A 17375-nucleotide genomic window follows, 5' to 3' on the forward strand; every position below is an offset into this window, starting at 1 on the left:
TCCATGTTCTCATTCTGTTTACGCCAAATTCTGACTCTACCATCTGAATGTCTCAACAGAAATTGAGACTCATCAGACCAGGCAACATTTTCCAGTCTTCAACTGTCAAATTTTGTTGAGCTTGTTCAAATTGTAGCCTCATTTTCCTATTTTTAGTGGAGATGAGTGGTACCCAGTGGCGTCTTCTGCTGGTGTAGCCCATCCGCCTCAAGGTTGTTCGTGTTGTGGCTTCACAAATGCTTCGCTGCATACCTCGGTTGTAACGAGTGGTTATTTGAGTCAAAGTTGATCTTCTATCGGCTGGAATCAGTCGGCCCATTCTCCTCTGACCTCTAGCATCAACAAGGCGTTTTCGCCCCCCAGGACTGCAGCATACTGGATGTTTTTCCTTTTTCAGACCATTCTTTGTAAACCCTAGAAATGGTTGTGCATGAAAATCCCAGCAATTGAGCAGATTGTGACTCAAACCAGCCCGTCTGGCAGCAACAACCACGCCACGCTCAAAGTTGCTTAGATCACCTTTCGTTCGCATTCTGACATTCAGTTTGGAGTTCAGGAGATTGTCTAGACCTGGACGACACCCCTAAATGCATTGAAGCAGCTGCCATGTGATTGGTTGATTAGGTAATTGCAAACAAGAAATCTTACAGGTGTTCCTAATAATCCTTTAGGTGAGTGTTTCAAAGACAGACAGACACAGTCACAGACACAGACACGCACACACACAGGCACACGTTTCCCGATTTATTTTGAAAATGAAAATGTCCCCATAACTTAATTTAGACATTGGTTCCCACGGTCGAGTTCGGGTTCCTCAGAAGGTTATTAGTTCCGGGGCAAAACTAGTTCCTGCGGTCGAAATGCGGCTGAGCAAAATCACAGGAATGGAATCACGAGTTTCTTTTTTTTTTTTTTTATTGAAAAATGATAAAATATACAGAAAGAAATGCCAAAAATTCACACGCTAAATCACAGTTAGAACTGCTGAAGTCAAAGCTTGTTTTGAACAAATCAACTCTATAAACTACGAGATACTCTACAAGCAGGAGAAGAAGAAAAAAAATTAAAATAAAAATCAGACAGTGCGGCCTCATTAGAGCGCCATTCAAGTGTGCTATTTTGTGACACTTCCTCTTACAGTATGTTATCCAGCAGTTTTAATAGCACATTAAAGTACACAGGTGAAGTCCTTCTGACGACGGTTGTCTTTTTGATCCTTCTTACTTCACAGTACACATGGGTGTAGTATTCATCCGTTCAATAAAAAATAAAAAGATTTAAAAAAAGAAATGTGTGTATTCCAGCTCTTTTTCAACTGGAGATTCTAATTCACATACAGTAGCTCAGGTACTGCGTGTGCTAACAAGTCAAAATCTTTCTAGTTTGGCCTCTGTGTGTATTTCTACGTGTGTTTTCTGTGCGTGTGTGTGTTCATTTTCTAGTCACTGTCGGACCAGTCGAGCTCCATCATGTCCATGGCTGCGGTAGCCATGTTGATCTTGGTTCCGTGCCGCACGCTGCAGCTCTTCACAGAGTTCTGATTGGACGAGGCGCGCATGCTCACCTGCACCCCCGAGTGACCGATGACCCCCACCTCCCCTCTGATCTTTTGGCTGATGGCCTCGCTGCGGTCGCCTCTGACTCCCTGGACCACGACGCCCATGTCGCTCCTGTGACCCCTGACCCCCAGCTCGCTCCTCACCTTCATCACTCCCAGGTCCCCCATGTTCATGTTCATGTCCATGTCCCCTAGTCTCTCCATGTCCCCCATCTCATCCATGTCTAAGGACAGCATGTCCCCCAAGCCCCCCAAACTCCCGTGGAGACCCTTGAACATGGCCGGGAGCCTCCCCCCTTCTATACCTCCCTCCATCCCTCTCTCATCTAGCCGGTCCCCCAGCTTCTCTACCTCCCATCCTCCCTCCTTCTCCCTCTCCCCTTCCGCCTCTCCAAACCCGCCCGAATACCCTCGGACTATGGTGGTCACCCTGCTCCTCTGCATCCCTCCCCTCTCCCTGTCCCCCTCCTCCCACGTCCTCTCCTCCCTCTCCACTCTGCCGCCTGGGAAGCTCCTGAGTGTCACCTGCACCCGTCCTCCTCCTCCTCCTCCTCCTCCTCCCTCCATGCTCCCGCTGTCATCTCTCTCCCCCCAGCCTTTCTCCTCCAGGGTTCCTTCCTCTTCCCCGTCCTCCTCTCCGAACCTGCCCTGCAACCCTCGGAACACGGCGTGCAGCCTCCCGCCGTCGAGCGAGCCCACCCCCCTCTCCAGCGCCATGCTGCTCCCCCGCTCCGTGTCTCCGTTGCTGAGGGTGCGGAGGAGGCAGCTGACGCCGGCACTGCTGACCCCGGCACTGTTGGAGTCCTGAGAGTGCGAGCGGAAGAAAGAGCCGGAGGAACCGATGGACATTGGTGTGAAGAACTGATAAGGCAAGAGAGAAGGAAAGGAGACGAGGGCCAAGATCGTAAAAAAAAAAAGGTATTATTTGATTTTGTTTTCAGCTGTCTGAACAGATTTTTCTTCCACTTCCACTTACTGGTGAGATGTTTGAGCGCTCCATGAGTAGGGAGGTCGGACTGGGAGACATGTTGGACCTCTCCATCAGCCTCTCCTCCCACAGTCGGAGCCTCCTCTCCCTCTCCTCCAGCTCCTTCTCTTTGGAGTAAAGCTCCCTCTCCAGCTTCCGAAGGCGCTCCAGGGTCGCCTCGATTTCACACCTGTAGTGTGGCCACAAATTATTTCTGTTAGAAGACATTTTGTTCAAAAAACACCTCTCTTTTAAAAGTTGAGGCTCTCAAGATCTCCCGTGACCAAGGGAGTAGTGTGTACTGTAGAATCAACTGTGGCAATTAGTGTACACATTACTGCACACCAATAGTCACAGTTTACTATTTTTTGCAGTTCATATACAAGAAATCAATGTACTTTTACATTTTTGTAATGACAGGAAATTATGCAATACGTGCATTGATGCAGGTCAGTCAAACTGGAATCTTTTAATGCCACCGCAAAATGTTTTTCTCAAGATTTTAATTTCTCCAAAAGATTTTCCTGGAGCTGGCTCACCACCGTACACAGATTTATTTACAAACGTTTTAATTTATGTTGTGCATTGCATTTTTGGACAATACTGTTCATCAAGAGCACACTCAAATCATGTTTTTGTAGACTTTTCTGAGTGTACGTACTAGATTTTCTCACCTTTTTCAGTTCAAACACATTAAATACTCATGCTAAAAATGACTATGTAGTTTGAAAACTGCGTCAACGTTACCAATTATAACTTCAATTATTTGGCTTAAAGCAAAGCTGCAGCTCTGATAAACTGGCAACATGAAAAGGATGCACCGATTTTAAAATCAGTATACTCTAGTATCCTATAGCAGACCATATGACAATACATTTTCAGTTTACTTGATCTGCATATGACAATATTTCTAGCGTCAACTGAGTAAAACATGTAGCTGCAGTACTCTCTGTTACCACAAGAGGTCACTGTGAGAGTTTGAGTGACTGCCCATGAACCTGCATTCACACACACACACACACACACACACACACACACACACACACACACACACACACACACACACAACACAATCAACTCTCACAGCAACTAAATATAGAGCGATCTGACGCACAGCCATACCTCCTCCTGTGTTCCTTCCATACCTCCCCTCTTCATTCATCCCGCCCCTTCACCTCCCTCACTCTTCCTCCCCTCCGCCTCCCCCCTTTCCAACTTTTTCCACCCGTACCCAAAACTTCACTCAGAATTGATTGCCTCGCTGTGATCATGTTAAATATTCACAGAATCTCGCACCTCTGCTCCATCCCCCACCTCTCTCTCGCTCTCTCCCCCCTGCCGTTTGTTTCTCCCTTGTTCAGTCTCGTAAAATTCACATGCGCCCAATACATTTCTGTTTCTCAGTGTACTTCTCCTCTTCTTCAGCTCATACTTGATTTCTTCTCACCACCCCCCACACACACACACACACACACTCCTCAGAGTGGAGGAGTAGAGGAATCTCTTCCATGGACACTTTCCAGAGAGCTTATTATAGACTGATGTAGAGCACAGGGTCACACATTTAACTTCTCTCCTGAGCTTAAGAGTCCAAAGAGTTGTGTGTGTGTGTGCGTATGTGTGTGTGTGTGTGTGTGTGTGTGTGTGTGTGTGTGTGTGTGTGTGTGTGTGTGTGTGTGTGTGTGTGTGTGTGCGTGCATGCGTGCGAGAGAGAGAGAGAGACTATGTTGAATTTGTGTGCATGCATTTTGACTATTTTGGAGTATAGTAAATTGCAGACTGCGTTTGTCATTCTCAACTAGACTTTACTGTATACACTTGAAAATGACCTGCCTCATGCTCAGACGCAGTGAATATGCACTCAATGTTTCATTTTGATGTGTGTGTGTGTGTGTGTGTGTGTGTGTGTGTGTGTGTGTGTGTGTGTGTGTGTGTGTGTGTGTGTGTGTGTGTGTGTGTGTGTGTGTGTGTGTGTGTGTGTGTGTGTACCTCCACTGGTCCTTGTTATGGAGGAAGGAGTTACACTGGTCCGGTAGCCTGCTGTCATTGGCCATGGTCTCTAGGGTTACCAGCACCTGTTTGAACTGTGGACGCTCCTGTAGGTACATGCATGCACACAAGATAAAATAACGCACCTATTTTTAAATGTCTTTAAAAAAAAAAAAAAAACTTAGTGATGCAGAAGTTTCTTCTTTTTTTTAGGAGATTAGCCACTCGTCCATTTAGCTTACCTTTGGGTCTGCTTGCCAACATTTCCTCATCAGCTCTGCAAAACTTGCTGGGCAGCTGGTGGGGATGGTCAGCCTCTAGATACCCAGACACACAAAAACACGTGCAAATACAAGAAGCAGAAGCTTTTTACTTTTAACAGAAAAGTCATACAGTACATAATTAAACCCACTAACAACCTTGTTAAGCCCCTGTAAACGTGGCTTCAAATATAATCTATACAAGTCTTTCGCTATCAAAGTTAAGGGTCCACAGCCATGCTGCCGGCTCTGGGAGACTGTACTGAAGCCCATGGAGCAGAGAAACGGCCGCAATCTTACTTCATGTCTCATTCATCGGTAAGCAAACAGCTAATATTATCACACCGACTGTTTAAAACTAGCATGACTACTGTTAGCAATGCAGCGACGATGCGCACTGAGCTCAGGCTCGTACGCGGGGCGAGGAGGCAGTGATTGGTGGGCGTTTATACAGGATTACAGCAGCTACAGATGACAGATCTTTTTCGCTCCTCCTTTAAGAGCCCAGAAGTTATTTATTGCTGTCGGGGTGTAAATTTCAAACGATATATAAAAAAGTTTATTTTGGAAATAGTTACCAACCCTGTCTTTAAGAGCTTAAAGGTGCCACACAAAACAGTTTTTACTTGCATTTTTTTGGAAATATGATAGGTTCATATGTGTTTGTGTTATGTGGTGAATGTGAAAATGAACTGCCTCCTCTGTCAGCTCTAGCCACTGAAAAGAAATAAGCGGAGAAATCAGGCCAATTACAAAAGCTGGTCAGTCTAACATCATGTAGCCTGAGCTCATTACTATTCATGAGCTCGCCCAGTTGCGCTGGGTAAAGGATGCTGATAGCCCGGCTCTCATTGGCTAGCTGTTAGCCTATCAGAGTCAAGCAGCTTAGCTCGTTGAATATTAATGAAAACTGGCACAAATCGAGCTGAGTCTTCCTGCAGGCTTTCTATACCACGCTAGAATGGCTTGAAACAAGGTAACCAAGGCATTTTTCCCCACAAAAAATGTTAAGAGTCCATGGTAGAACTTCAGAATTCACCACAGAGTAATGGAGCTCAGTGCAAATTCTTTCAGGAAGACTTCTACTAAATAATTTCAATCACCGCTATCTCTTCCTAAAACTATTCAGCTGTTAAGAGGCGTTCACTTTTCAGTAAACCAACCAAAATTGGCCACGAAATTCATGATCCAATCACAGCATGACATCCTGCTTTAAAGGTCTTCTCTCCTTGCTTTAGTATTTTAGTTTACTTTGACAATTTTACATGGTTGGTTAAAGTTTTGTCTAGATTGTTTTGCCTTATTGATTTGTTTATTTGTAGTTTGGCTTATTTGATTGTTTTGTAGTTCATTTGGGTTAGTAGGTTTGTTAGTTTAGTTCAGATTGCTAAACTTTTGTTTGAGGGGATGCTTTGGTATGGCCAATATTATTGGAGAGAGCATTGAGAGCCATGTGTTCCTTTTGTTCAGTTAGCTTTATAGCTAAATTTGGTTAGCAAGTCACTCTGGGCCTTTTCTGGGTTTTGTTTAGGTGGGAGTCCTCTCCTGTTGAGGCTTATCAGCGAGTGTCAATAGGAGGCTCGTGGTGTTTTTTGTTGTAGGTGGCAGTGAACGTGGCTAGAGCTTCCCTTTTCCCTTTTCCCTTACATCGGCTCGGGAGCACCTCCGTGGATGTGGGGAGGCCGCCAGGTTTTGGTTGTCTTTTTCCACTCTGGTTTTGTGTGCATAAAATCCCACCACATGTGACTGCACGAAGACCAGGGGCCAGATAGTTAGTTGTTTTTGGAGGATAGTGGGGTGTGGCTCCTGTCCTTAAACCCAGACTGGCAGCGGGTGAGTTGTGTATACTTTTTTTTTCTCTTTTTCAGCATTCGTAATAGTTGTATTGGTTGAGGAAGATGTCTTCTATTTTGAGCAGTTTTGTTCAAACTCCTTCAGAGGTAGCTTTGGAGTTGTGTACTAAGGAGCAGTTAATTGAGATTGCTGATAAAAAACTTAAAGAGACCATTAAGGCTAGATTAAAGCAGGGTCTTAGAGAGGAAGGTGTTCTTTGGGGACAGTCTGCTGGTAGTGAGGGGGCAAGTTTTCAGTCTAGCCCTTCATTAACTTTTGAACAGCAGAGGGAGTTGTTGCGACTGCAGTTAGAAATAGCACGATTGCAAAATGTAAATAGACCAGAAGGAGTACCACAGTTTGATGTTTCACAGAGTCTTCGTTTGTTGCCTAAATTTGATGAGTCAGATCCAGATACATACTTTATTTGAGCGTATTGCGGGAGCTAGAGCTTGGTCAGATTTGGACATGACTATGTTGTTGCAATGTGCAGTTACAGGAAAAGCACTTGCGGCTTTTTCAGCACTGAGTGTAGCTGATAGTAAAGTTTTTGCTAGTTAAGTTAAAGTTAAATCAGCAGTTCTGAAGGTCTACGAGCTTGTGCCGGAGGCATACCGTCAACGCTTTCGTTATAGGGAAAAGCTAGATTCACAAACCTATTCTGAGTTTGTTCGAGATTTGACTTCTGCATTTAATCGTTGCTGCACTGCTTCTGAAGTTAGTACTTTTGAGGTTCTGTCTAACTTGATTGTGTTAGAACAGTTCAAAGATTCTGTGTCTGACCAGGTTGCTACATACATTAATGAACGTAAAGTTAAGTCTCCAAGTGATGCAGCAGTTCTTGCAGATGAGTACAGGTTAACACATAAAAGCCATTTTGAGTCAAACAGTGACATGTACTATAAAAATAACTTTACTCCTGGGACTAGTAGGTCATCTTTTTCTGGAGCTTTGTTTCAAAGTGTGTAAACGTGCAACCCTCCTCCTCCCCTTCCACCTCTGGCCACCGTCAACCGCGGCAACCTGAGTCCCTTTCCGGGAGACTGCTCCTTCGTTCGGTCTCCGGGTTCCCTCTCCACCATCACCAGTGTCTAGGCTCCATCGGGGGAATGTGTCTGGCTTCTCTACCCCTTTAAAATATTTTTAACGATGGAGTCTAATCCCCAAAGACTCTGTACATTTCACATTATGCTTATGTACAATAAATCTTTGCATATCTGCAACAAAGTCTCTCCTGATTGAAATGAAATACGTGTGGCAGGGCACCTTTAAACTCATAAAATCAGCTAACGTGCTTCATGAGGGCTGTGTGGGTGTGGTTTGATCAGATTTGACTGACAGTGGCCTTAAACCAGCAAACAGCCCTACCGCTGTCACCTCATTCTGAATCAAATATTGCTGAATCCTGATTGGTTTTCAAATGTGACATCACCTTTTTCCAGTCCCACCTACCTCAAACCAATGGGATGAGCTCAGAAAGAAAAAGAATACATACTGTAAAACTTGAATAGGAAATGTCCAAAGTTGTTCTAACTTATATAAAATATGTATATTATATGCTATTTGGACTGTTTTTATTAGGTATTTTGTTTATATATTTAAAATTGTATCACACATTACAAGTTCTTAATCTAATAATTTGTTTAATATACACTCGACCTGTTTATGAGATAAAATGGGTACATTTGAAAGTGTCTGGCTCCAATTTGATCTTTCTGTAACATGTTAACTGCAGTAACCATACCAAACCACACCATGTCCCTTCATGAAAGATCTCCTGGCTTCACAAAAGGTCTAAATGAGCCCAGACAGCTCCATAGAACAGTGCAGTAAATGGAAACAGTTTTCTCTGGGGATTAATCCTAAAATATCACCGACTAAGTGGAGAGAGGGCAAATAAGAGGGTCAGGAGGAGAGGTATAGCAATGGAGGGGAAAATCAGAGGGAGACTGGGAAAGGGAAAGGGAAAGAGAGAGAGAGAGAGAGAGAGAGAGAGAGAGTGAGTTATTTAGGGAGAGTATTTGGAGATTGGCCAACAGCTACGCAGGAATCATGTTCTCAGAGTTGCTCGTTGGCCCCCAGTGTGTGTGTGTGTGTGTGTGTGTGTGTGTGTGTGTGTGTGTGTGTGTGTGTGTGTGTGTGTGTGTGTGTGTGTGTGTGTGTGTCTGTCTGTTGTGGGGGGGTACAGGCACGTCAATAACTGAAACACATAGACTGTATAAGCATCATCCCCTTACTCCCGTAAACCTGCAGAATCAACCCTCCTATCACAGCAATCTCCCTCGTTTTCTCTTTCTCTCTGTCTCTCTCTCGTAAAGGCTTAAGCCAGAGGGAGGGGGTCTGGCTGCGCTCCACTGCTGTGTATCCAAGCCTTACAAGAGCAGAGAACTGACATCAGGCCTAAAAATACCCAGCCTCAGCCTCACCAGCTCGCAGTGGAAACCATGAGAGCATCGCATTGTTCCTCCAGCCTTCTCAAACTCTGGTGGCTTTACATGCTGACAGAGAGAGAAAGAAAGGTGTGTGCGTGTGTGTGGGAGGGTGGATGGGGGGGGGGGGTTACCTCTTGCTTTTCCACCACCAGCCATGCAACCTGCAGCCCTTCGAAACCTTTGAAAGGAACCTCCCGAGTCAGCATCTCCCACAGCACCTGGCCACAGAACACAGTGTGTTGGCTCATTCAGACAGACATCATTTGCTGTGAAGAGGTCTTATTGGTAAAGCCACCACAAAAATCGCACCAGCACAACCAATACAGTAGGGCAGGGAATCCTTAGAAATGAATTCAGACTGGTGCTGATACGATCTTAAACATGCTATGAGGAATATGAACTTATTTTTTCTAAATATTTTCTTAATTTAACACGAAATCCGCAGACGTTAAATCTCCCCTAAATACAAAACACTGTTCTTTCCTCACGGAAGAACGCGAGGCAGTGATTGTTTTCTTTTTTACAGGATTATAGCAGCTACAGATGATGGATCTTTTTCGCTCCTCCTTTAAGAGCCCAGAAGTTATTTATTGCTGTCGGGGTGTCAAGACCATTTCAAATGATATATAAAAAAGTGTATTTTGGAAAACTCCGTACAAGACTTTTGCCTGAATAAAAGTCTTTTACAATTGACAAAAAAGTAATTTGTAAAAACAGAAACTGTCTGACAAAAACAAAACATGTAATTCCAGCTGTCTATGTTGGTTGGTACCAAACTAAGTATTTCGGTTTGATTCCCGACCTTACAATAATGATATTTGAACAGTAGCGCCGACTCACCACGCCGTAGGAGTAAGTGTCACAGGTCTCGGAGACAGGCAGGCTCTGAATGACTTCAGGAGCCATCCAGGGAAAAGTGCCCACCACCGTCATATGGGTGGTATGGGACAGGAACTTAGACGCCCCAAAGTCACAAATCTGAAATCCCAACAGAAAGAGCAATGAAGAAAACACAGAATACCTGAATGTGCCTGAATTGAATAAAAAAAAAAAAAATGCTAATATTAGTTATCTGTTCATCTCAAGACACGCACCTTCAGCACTTTGTCTGCTGTCATTACCACTGCACGAGAGAGAACAGAGAAACCATTCAAAGCTGTGTGGCAGTAATACAGCTAACACACTAATAGCAGAGAGAACTCAAGCTTGAGGAACAAATCTAAAAAGGGTTAAGGTTGATGTGTTACCGTTGCGTGACTTGAGGTCTCTGTGAATGACTTTGACTGGAGCTTCTGCGTGGAGGTAATGCAACCCTGTAAGGACATCAAGAATTAATAACTGGCAAAAAAAAAAAAAATCTGATTGGTTTTGGTGGAATTTCCTACCAGCATTTAAGTTGTGGGTGCAGTTGAATTGTAAAATAGTTTGGTTTGAACTTCAGGTTAACCCAGGTTAAAAAATTGTAGGCTAAATACAACATTTACAACAAAGGAACAGTTATAATAAGGGCAAAGTACACACATCCTCAACAAATCTAGTCTGTATATATAGTTTTGCCTGACATTTGCACTATTTGGGACTTTATTACTGTATTGTACATATTACTTATCTTTTTAATTGTATATATAACTTATCTTTCTTCATCTTATTTGTATATATTTATTATCCTTTTTTATATTATACTTGTTGCTCTGTATGTCTGGCACATATTGCAGGATTGACAATAAAGTTGACTTGACTGATAATATGATCTGCTTCATCTGAATTTGGGTGCAAAGTTGACAGTGTCAATTGATAATTACGTGCATGTCACCTTTTACGTTTCAATTACCTTAAAATCTATCACAGAGAACATTTAAAAATCTAAATGTTCCTCTTTTATCTATTATACATACATTATTTACTGCCCCAGTAATCAGCAAGGTGCCAACTCCCCCCCCAAAAAAAGAAATCTTATACCAACACATATAACAGTAATATGTTTTGTATCTGTATATATTTAACGTTTTATTTGATTCTTTTTGGAACAGGCAAATGGAAAAAAAACTTGTCGGTGTTGAATACACACAGGTTAGAGACAGGGCTTAAGAGACAAATAAAAAGCTGTGTAAACTATTATTAACTCTGGTGCATGATGAATAGAGTATTACAGGACTCTGGTGATCGTACCAACCCTCATACTTTTTTTTAAATTATTATTACCTTTGGCTATCTGTATGGCCCATGTCATGACCTGCTCCATGTCCATCTCCTCACTCTGCTCACTGGAAAGGTACTCATACAGAGACCCTGCACTGGCATACTCTGTAGGAGCACACACACACACACACACAGACACACACAGACACACACACTTGTCATTATAGGACAACAGTTAAGAGAAATGATGTGTGTAATGTGTGTGCAGGGCTACACATTTAAACACTGGCAATTGGAAGAATAAATATTCACTTTTATAATGCAGTTAGAGCAGATCTCAATCCCCACGTTTAAAAACTAGTTAATTTAACTGACAGCATGTTTACCTGAAGTGGCTGACATTTTAAACAAGTGACAGAAACTTCAACTGCACTGCAAACGTGTACACTTTTGCAGTGCAGTTGTAGTTTACATGAATGCATTATATAATGTTTGAGAAACATCACACGGTCCTACGCACAGAGAAGCTAGCTCAAATCAGCGGCAAAGCTCACAACTCTGACCGTCTAATCCAGATTAGCTCTGGACTGTTAACATTTTCCTGTTAAGTCTTGACAGTTAAAAAGATAAGTAGAAGACTGAGGACAATGTCAAAGGACTCCGAGGATTAAGAACATGGAGAAATCTGTCCTTTGTAATGACCGGATGTTACAATTTAGCAAAAATGCATTTTACTGCCTCCAAACTCCATCTCATCATGTTATCAAGTATGTCTTCTTCATCTCCTGAACCAGTTCTTATTTTGCCTACTGTACTCTTTTATTTTTAGTAAGCACTGGACTTTATTAAACTCAGCTGCAGTGAGAATTGTTGTTGGACAAGTCTGTAGTGGTGTGTCGGTGCTTTATCTTAAACATATGACCCCGTCCAGGATTACTACCACATCCAAACATGCTGGTCTCAGTTACAAATGTCCTGCCAGGAAACACAGCAAGAACCTGTGCTCAGATTGTACACACAAACGTCAAAACACACACATAAACACGGCCATCGGAGCATGTGCCAACGTGTCCGTAAGTGGCATGCTAAGGATCAAATACACACAAATGCGGCTGATACACAAACACACGCTTGTGTGGTTCTATATGAGAGGACAACCTGCCCTGGCCCTGGCCCCTAACCCCTCCATGCCTCACCTGAAACCCTGACCTGTCCTTAACACCTAATGTTACTTATATCCATTAGGCCGTGACCCCAAAGATGATAACGCACATGATCATTTATAGACCGCTTTTAACAAGTTCTACGAGTGTAGAACAATTTCTAACGAGATCAGTTATCCGAATGGAGTTGGGGATTAAAATACTCCCACAATCACATGTTTAGGTTTTATGTTAGTGTTAGGTTTCCCTTCTGACAGAGATGTTATTCTCCGTTTCCTGCCCAGGGAATACAGATAGAAACTAACTTATAGCTCACACACACACACACACACACACACACACACACACACACACACACACACACACACACACACACACACACACACACACACACACACACACACACACACACACACACACACACACACACACACACACACACACACACACACACACACGGGGTCTGACCTGTGACAATGCCATAGTTGGGAGATTCCAGCACGGCTCCATAAAACTGAATGATGTTCTTATGACTCAGGACACTGAGAATCTCAGCCTGGACGAGGAGACAAAAACAATATGAATAACTTCATTAACATCACCCTTCAGTTTTCCAATATCTGACATCGGCAAGGAAACATCTTTAAGAAAATAAAATGTAAATCATCCCTGATAGACTGTACACTCACACGGTAGAGCTGTTCACTTGTTATCCAATCTTAAAAGTTGTTACCCAATTTTATAAGTTCTTCCTGACAGTGTGTGCGCGATGCCTGAACTGAGGCCTGAACCTCGTTCGTACCACATGTTGAGTCTCCAAACACGGGCCTTCCACACCGCAGTGGCAAACATGCCATTAATCTGGACTGACACATAGGGTCATACCCTTCGCATTTGTGGAATATGTAAGTGTTGCCAGGCAACATAATAACTACATCGCACAAAAAACTGCTTCAAAAATATTTTCTCGATAAATAGTTTGCCTTCCAAAGAGCAGTTTATTTCACCGCTTTTGCTCCCACGTGTGAGGTTATCAGTGTGTGTCCATGCATTTGCACGTGCGGTTTTACGTTTGTGAATGCAGTGGTGGACGTGCATTTACTTAAGTCCGATTTGGAGGTTCTTGTACTTTACCCGAGTATTTCCATTTTATCCTACTTTATACTTTAACTCCACTACTTTTATCTGACAGCTAGAGCTGATCAAATAATATGAGAATATAGCACCAACAGAGGCTATTCTGCAGGAGTACTTTGATATGTGCATTTTGTTGTCTCAACTTGCCTCAAGTCAAATTTTGATTGCACTTGTAATAGTATTGTCATAAGTATTATCATAGTGTGGTGTTGCTATTTGAGTACTTCTTCCACCACTGTGTGAAGGTAGTGTTTGTGCAATAATGACCTGAAATATGAATTTAATGCTAAGAGTGTTCTCAAGCGGCTCCATTTCACATGAAGTGTTGCAGCAAAAAGATCCACTAAACTGCAGTTCTCCCATAATCCATCAAATTTGTATTTACATATTAACCACACACGCGCGCACACACACACGCCCTGCATGTGTTTGTGCGTGGGTGTGAGAAAGCAAGTGTGAGAGAAATACACGACAGGCAACAAATCAAATTCTGTTCCCTCTGATTAATGCAGTCGGCCCCTGCGTGACAGTGCATTTTCTTAACTTCAGTATCTTCCATTTGTCTTAAACGCGAGCATACTTTACACGCGCCCGATTCACCCACAGGTCACGCTAAACTTCTAAAAAGTTTCCTGAGACTGGGTCACACTCATAAGAGAACCACCTGGGCTGAACTGCAGTGCATTGAAGCCCCAAATGACCACACACCTCGCCCCTGAAATACAATGGGAGGAACAGGGGGAGTGCTGGCATAAATAAAACTGCTCCATCCACAAAGTGGAGTGGGCGGACGAGGGGGACGAGGAGAGGTATGTTTTAAGATAAACACATGTTCAACGGCCGACAACAGGGGGGAGGCGGGGGAGGGAAAGAGGGCTTTGGGTGTCCAAAGAGGATCTGGGAAATCAGTGGAAACTAGAGCAGTCATTAGCCACAAACAAGTCCATAACTTCTAAATACTATGGAGCTTCAAATTATGTGTGTGTGTGTCTCTACTGCAGAGGTTAATATGATTGCTCTGTTTGTGTGCGTCTCTTCCTCACCTCTTTGTCAATCTTGAGAAGTTTCTTCACGGCCACTTCCTTGTCCTGGGATATCCACAGGGCTCTGTAGACGCTCCCAAAGCTGCCTCCTCCACAGTTCTCATAGAAGAGCAGGTCCTCATGCTTTATCTGCACAAACGACGAGCCAGGGGACGACATGGCATACTGACTCACGCGCACACAAACACACACATATACGCGCACATATACACACACACACACACACACACACTCACACACGCAGGCCCAAACGCTTGCACGCTCAAACACCCCAACGCTAAACCCCAAAAGTATACAAGTCACAGATCAGCACAGAGATAGAGAGAGCGCGAAGGATAAGAAATAAAGAGAGGCGGGGTAGTTTCCTCCACAGGGCCGGAGTGGATGTTGTCAGTCAGCAGAACCGATTGACGGAGAGAAGAAACCAAAACGTTCTGGAAAAGAGAGAAGAGAGAGAGAGAGAGAGAGAGAGAGAGAGAGAGAGAGAGAGAGAGAGAGTTTGCTCCCTGTGAGTCAGGAAAAGTGGGAGCTCCCCTGTCACTACTAGACAAGGTATAACATTGCCAGATAGTGGTGGTCCAGTGTAACTACAACACAAAGCTTACACACACACACACACACACACACACACACACACACACACACACACACACACACACACACACACACACACACACACACACACACACACACACACACACACACACACACACACACACACACACACACACACACAGAGCGTGAAGATGAAGGGGAGGTGAGGGTTTGAGTGTGTGTGTGTAAGTAACGGTTTGCAGTCAGTGTGTGCAGTCTGCCTGTAGCAGACACACTGTTCAAATATGGTCACTGGCATCCAGGGCATTCCTTCTTCCTGGATAACTGTGGCTATATAAAGCTCCCCATACACTTCACACACAGACAGAGACATACTGCTCTGGCCTATAGCGTGTCAGAAACAGTAAATCAGTAAGCAACGAGGGTGACTGCCTCATATATCTAAATCCATCTCTCACACACACTGCATCTAAAAAAAACACACATACACAGTTGCCAGAGAAGCCAAGCAGGGATAGTGTGTTACTTGTTTTTTTGTTTTTTTTTTGGGGAGAGCGTGTTACTCACCCTGACAGGAATGACCCAGTGACATCATCAGCCGTGCTGACATCACGGTGCAGGGACAGGTGAGATCAGCTCGGGGAAGTTAGGACACTTTACGAGGAGACGTAACAGTGATTCACTGGATGAATAAAACATGACTCCTCGAAGCCGCAATTAATCATTTCACTACATAGCGCAAAAGCGTTATACACTAAAATAAACACCAGCCTTTGAATGCATCACCATCCTCAGTTTCTCTACCACTCGGCGGGGCAAAGACACATTTTGAAGAATGTCAACAAAGCATAAGCACTGTTAAATTAGCTTTTTATTTTTTTTATTTACAAGGCAGACCACACATACAAGTACAGTTACAGGCTGCTCTGGGGGGGAAAAGCCAGCCTTTACGGCAGTTCTCGACACACACACACACACACACACACACACACACACACACACACACACACACACACACACACACACACACACACACACACACACACACACACACACACACACACACACACACACACACACACACACACACAGTCACATCAGAAGCTCCTGAGATCAAAGGAAAATGAATGACACTTGTCAAGAACACACTCACAATCTACACCCACATATATATATATATATATATATATATATATATATAAATTAAATTACACGGACTGAGATGACAAGATTTCCCCCCCTCAAAGTACAAGTCGCCTCTGCATCTAGGGTCAGTGATTCCAAATCAGAAGAAGTACAATTCGGTTATACAACTGACCTCAGAACAGAGCATAATTCATATCCTACAGGAGCTTCTCTCCGATGAAAAATAAAACGCAATATTGTATCAAATTTTAACACTGTTTGCAATACAATTAGGGCTTTAATCCAACTAATACTCTGCCTAGTAGTTTTGAAGTGTCTGACTAGTTAAGGGACACTGCTATTTACCTAAAAGGACATCCTAAAGATCTGGATATAGTCATGTAGATTATGAAGTAAATAGGTACTTTCATATTTATCCGTAAATCCAACAGGGTGAATGAAGAGTCTGAGTTACTACAGTTTATGGGGTTTTCGGTCTATGAGTCGGACCATCAGGAGAGTAAGGTTTGCTTTACAGGCAGGTACAGTAATATATTGTAAACTAGGGCTCTTTTGGGGGTAGCACAACATGTCAGGACACTCCGATAGAAATCCATTGTATAGAACGCAAAGCCTTTGAAGTTCAGTCATGCAGAATATCGATTCAAGTTCTATACATTACAGTTCTATCTAACGGGTCCCAAACAGTAACAACTAGTACGGTTAAAATCCTCAGACAGAGCCACAAAAGAGCAGCTGAACAGTTTCGGTCTGTCCAGGAACAAGAGGACTGTAATGGCACAGTAATAAGTCCTTCATCCAGAATAGCTCATGGTAGTGTTAAAGTCATTGACTGTTGTGATTCGCTACTAAACGGCCAGTCGAGGTGAGTTATTTTATCCAGGTAGTGTGTGTGTGTGTGTGTGTGTGTGTGTGTGTGTGTGTGTGTGTGTGTGTGTGTGTGTGTACCTGTTTTACTATATTCGTGGGGTCCAAAAACCGGGGACTACAGTATACTTGTGGGGTCTGCACAGCCTCGTGAGGACCAAAATGCTGGTCCCCATGAGTTTAAAGGGCTGTTTGAGGGTTAAGACTTGGTTTTAGGACTATGCTTAGAATTAGGTTATGGTTAGGGTGAGGGTAAGGGTTAAGGTTAGGCATTCAGTTGGGATGG

General features: G+C 43.5%; 2 protein-coding genes across 2 annotated transcripts in view; both read right to left on the reverse strand.

Annotated features, from left to right (window-relative positions):
• Positions 1–769: 769 nt before the first annotated feature.
• Positions 770–14710, reverse strand: LOC120567657 (tyrosine-protein kinase ABL2-like). The gene is made up of 11 exons (XM_039814617.1): positions 14522–14710; positions 12810–12897; positions 11242–11343; positions 10287–10352; positions 10134–10162; positions 9880–10017; positions 9171–9257; positions 4757–4831; positions 4515–4621; positions 2535–2715; positions 770–2419 (listed from the first exon to the last, which is right to left on the reverse strand). The coding sequence occupies exons 1-11, from the start codon at positions 14678–14680 to the stop codon at positions 1439–1441; spliced, it is 2013 nt and encodes a 670-aa protein (XP_039670551.1). The 5' UTR covers positions 14681–14710; the 3' UTR covers positions 770–1438.
• A 157-nt stretch (positions 14711–14867) lies between these two features.
• The window catches only part of LOC120567656 (rap guanine nucleotide exchange factor 4-like), a 35399-nt gene continuing 32891 nt past the window's right edge, over positions 14868–17375 (reverse strand). Inside the window, exon 32 of the mRNA XM_039814615.1 lies at positions 14868–14955. The gene's annotated coding sequence lies outside the window, so the exon portion shown is untranslated. The remainder of the gene's footprint in view (positions 14956–17375) is intronic.

Source organism: Perca fluviatilis, chromosome 11 (genome assembly GCF_010015445.1).
Source record: "Perca fluviatilis chromosome 11, GENO_Pfluv_1.0, whole genome shotgun sequence".
Taxonomy (NCBI): domain Eukaryota; kingdom Metazoa; phylum Chordata; class Actinopteri; order Perciformes; family Percidae; genus Perca; species Perca fluviatilis.

What these genes read in the sequence shown, in the direction of transcription:
- LOC120567657 (XM_039814617.1), bottom strand. Translation starts at nt 14,680, where the DNA reads ATGTCGTCCCCTGGCTCGTCGTTTGTGCAGATAAAGCATGAGGACCTG. An exon ending in TTCTCAAGATTGACAAAGAG is followed by an intron (nt 12,898 to 14,521) that starts GTGAGGAAGAGA and finishes CTCCTCGTCCAG; the next exon opens with GCTGAGATTCTCAGTGTCCT. An exon ending in CATAACAAGGACCAGTGGAG is followed by an intron (nt 2,716 to 4,514) that starts GTACACACACAC and finishes GCCACACTACAG; the next exon opens with GTGTGAAATCGAGGCGACCC.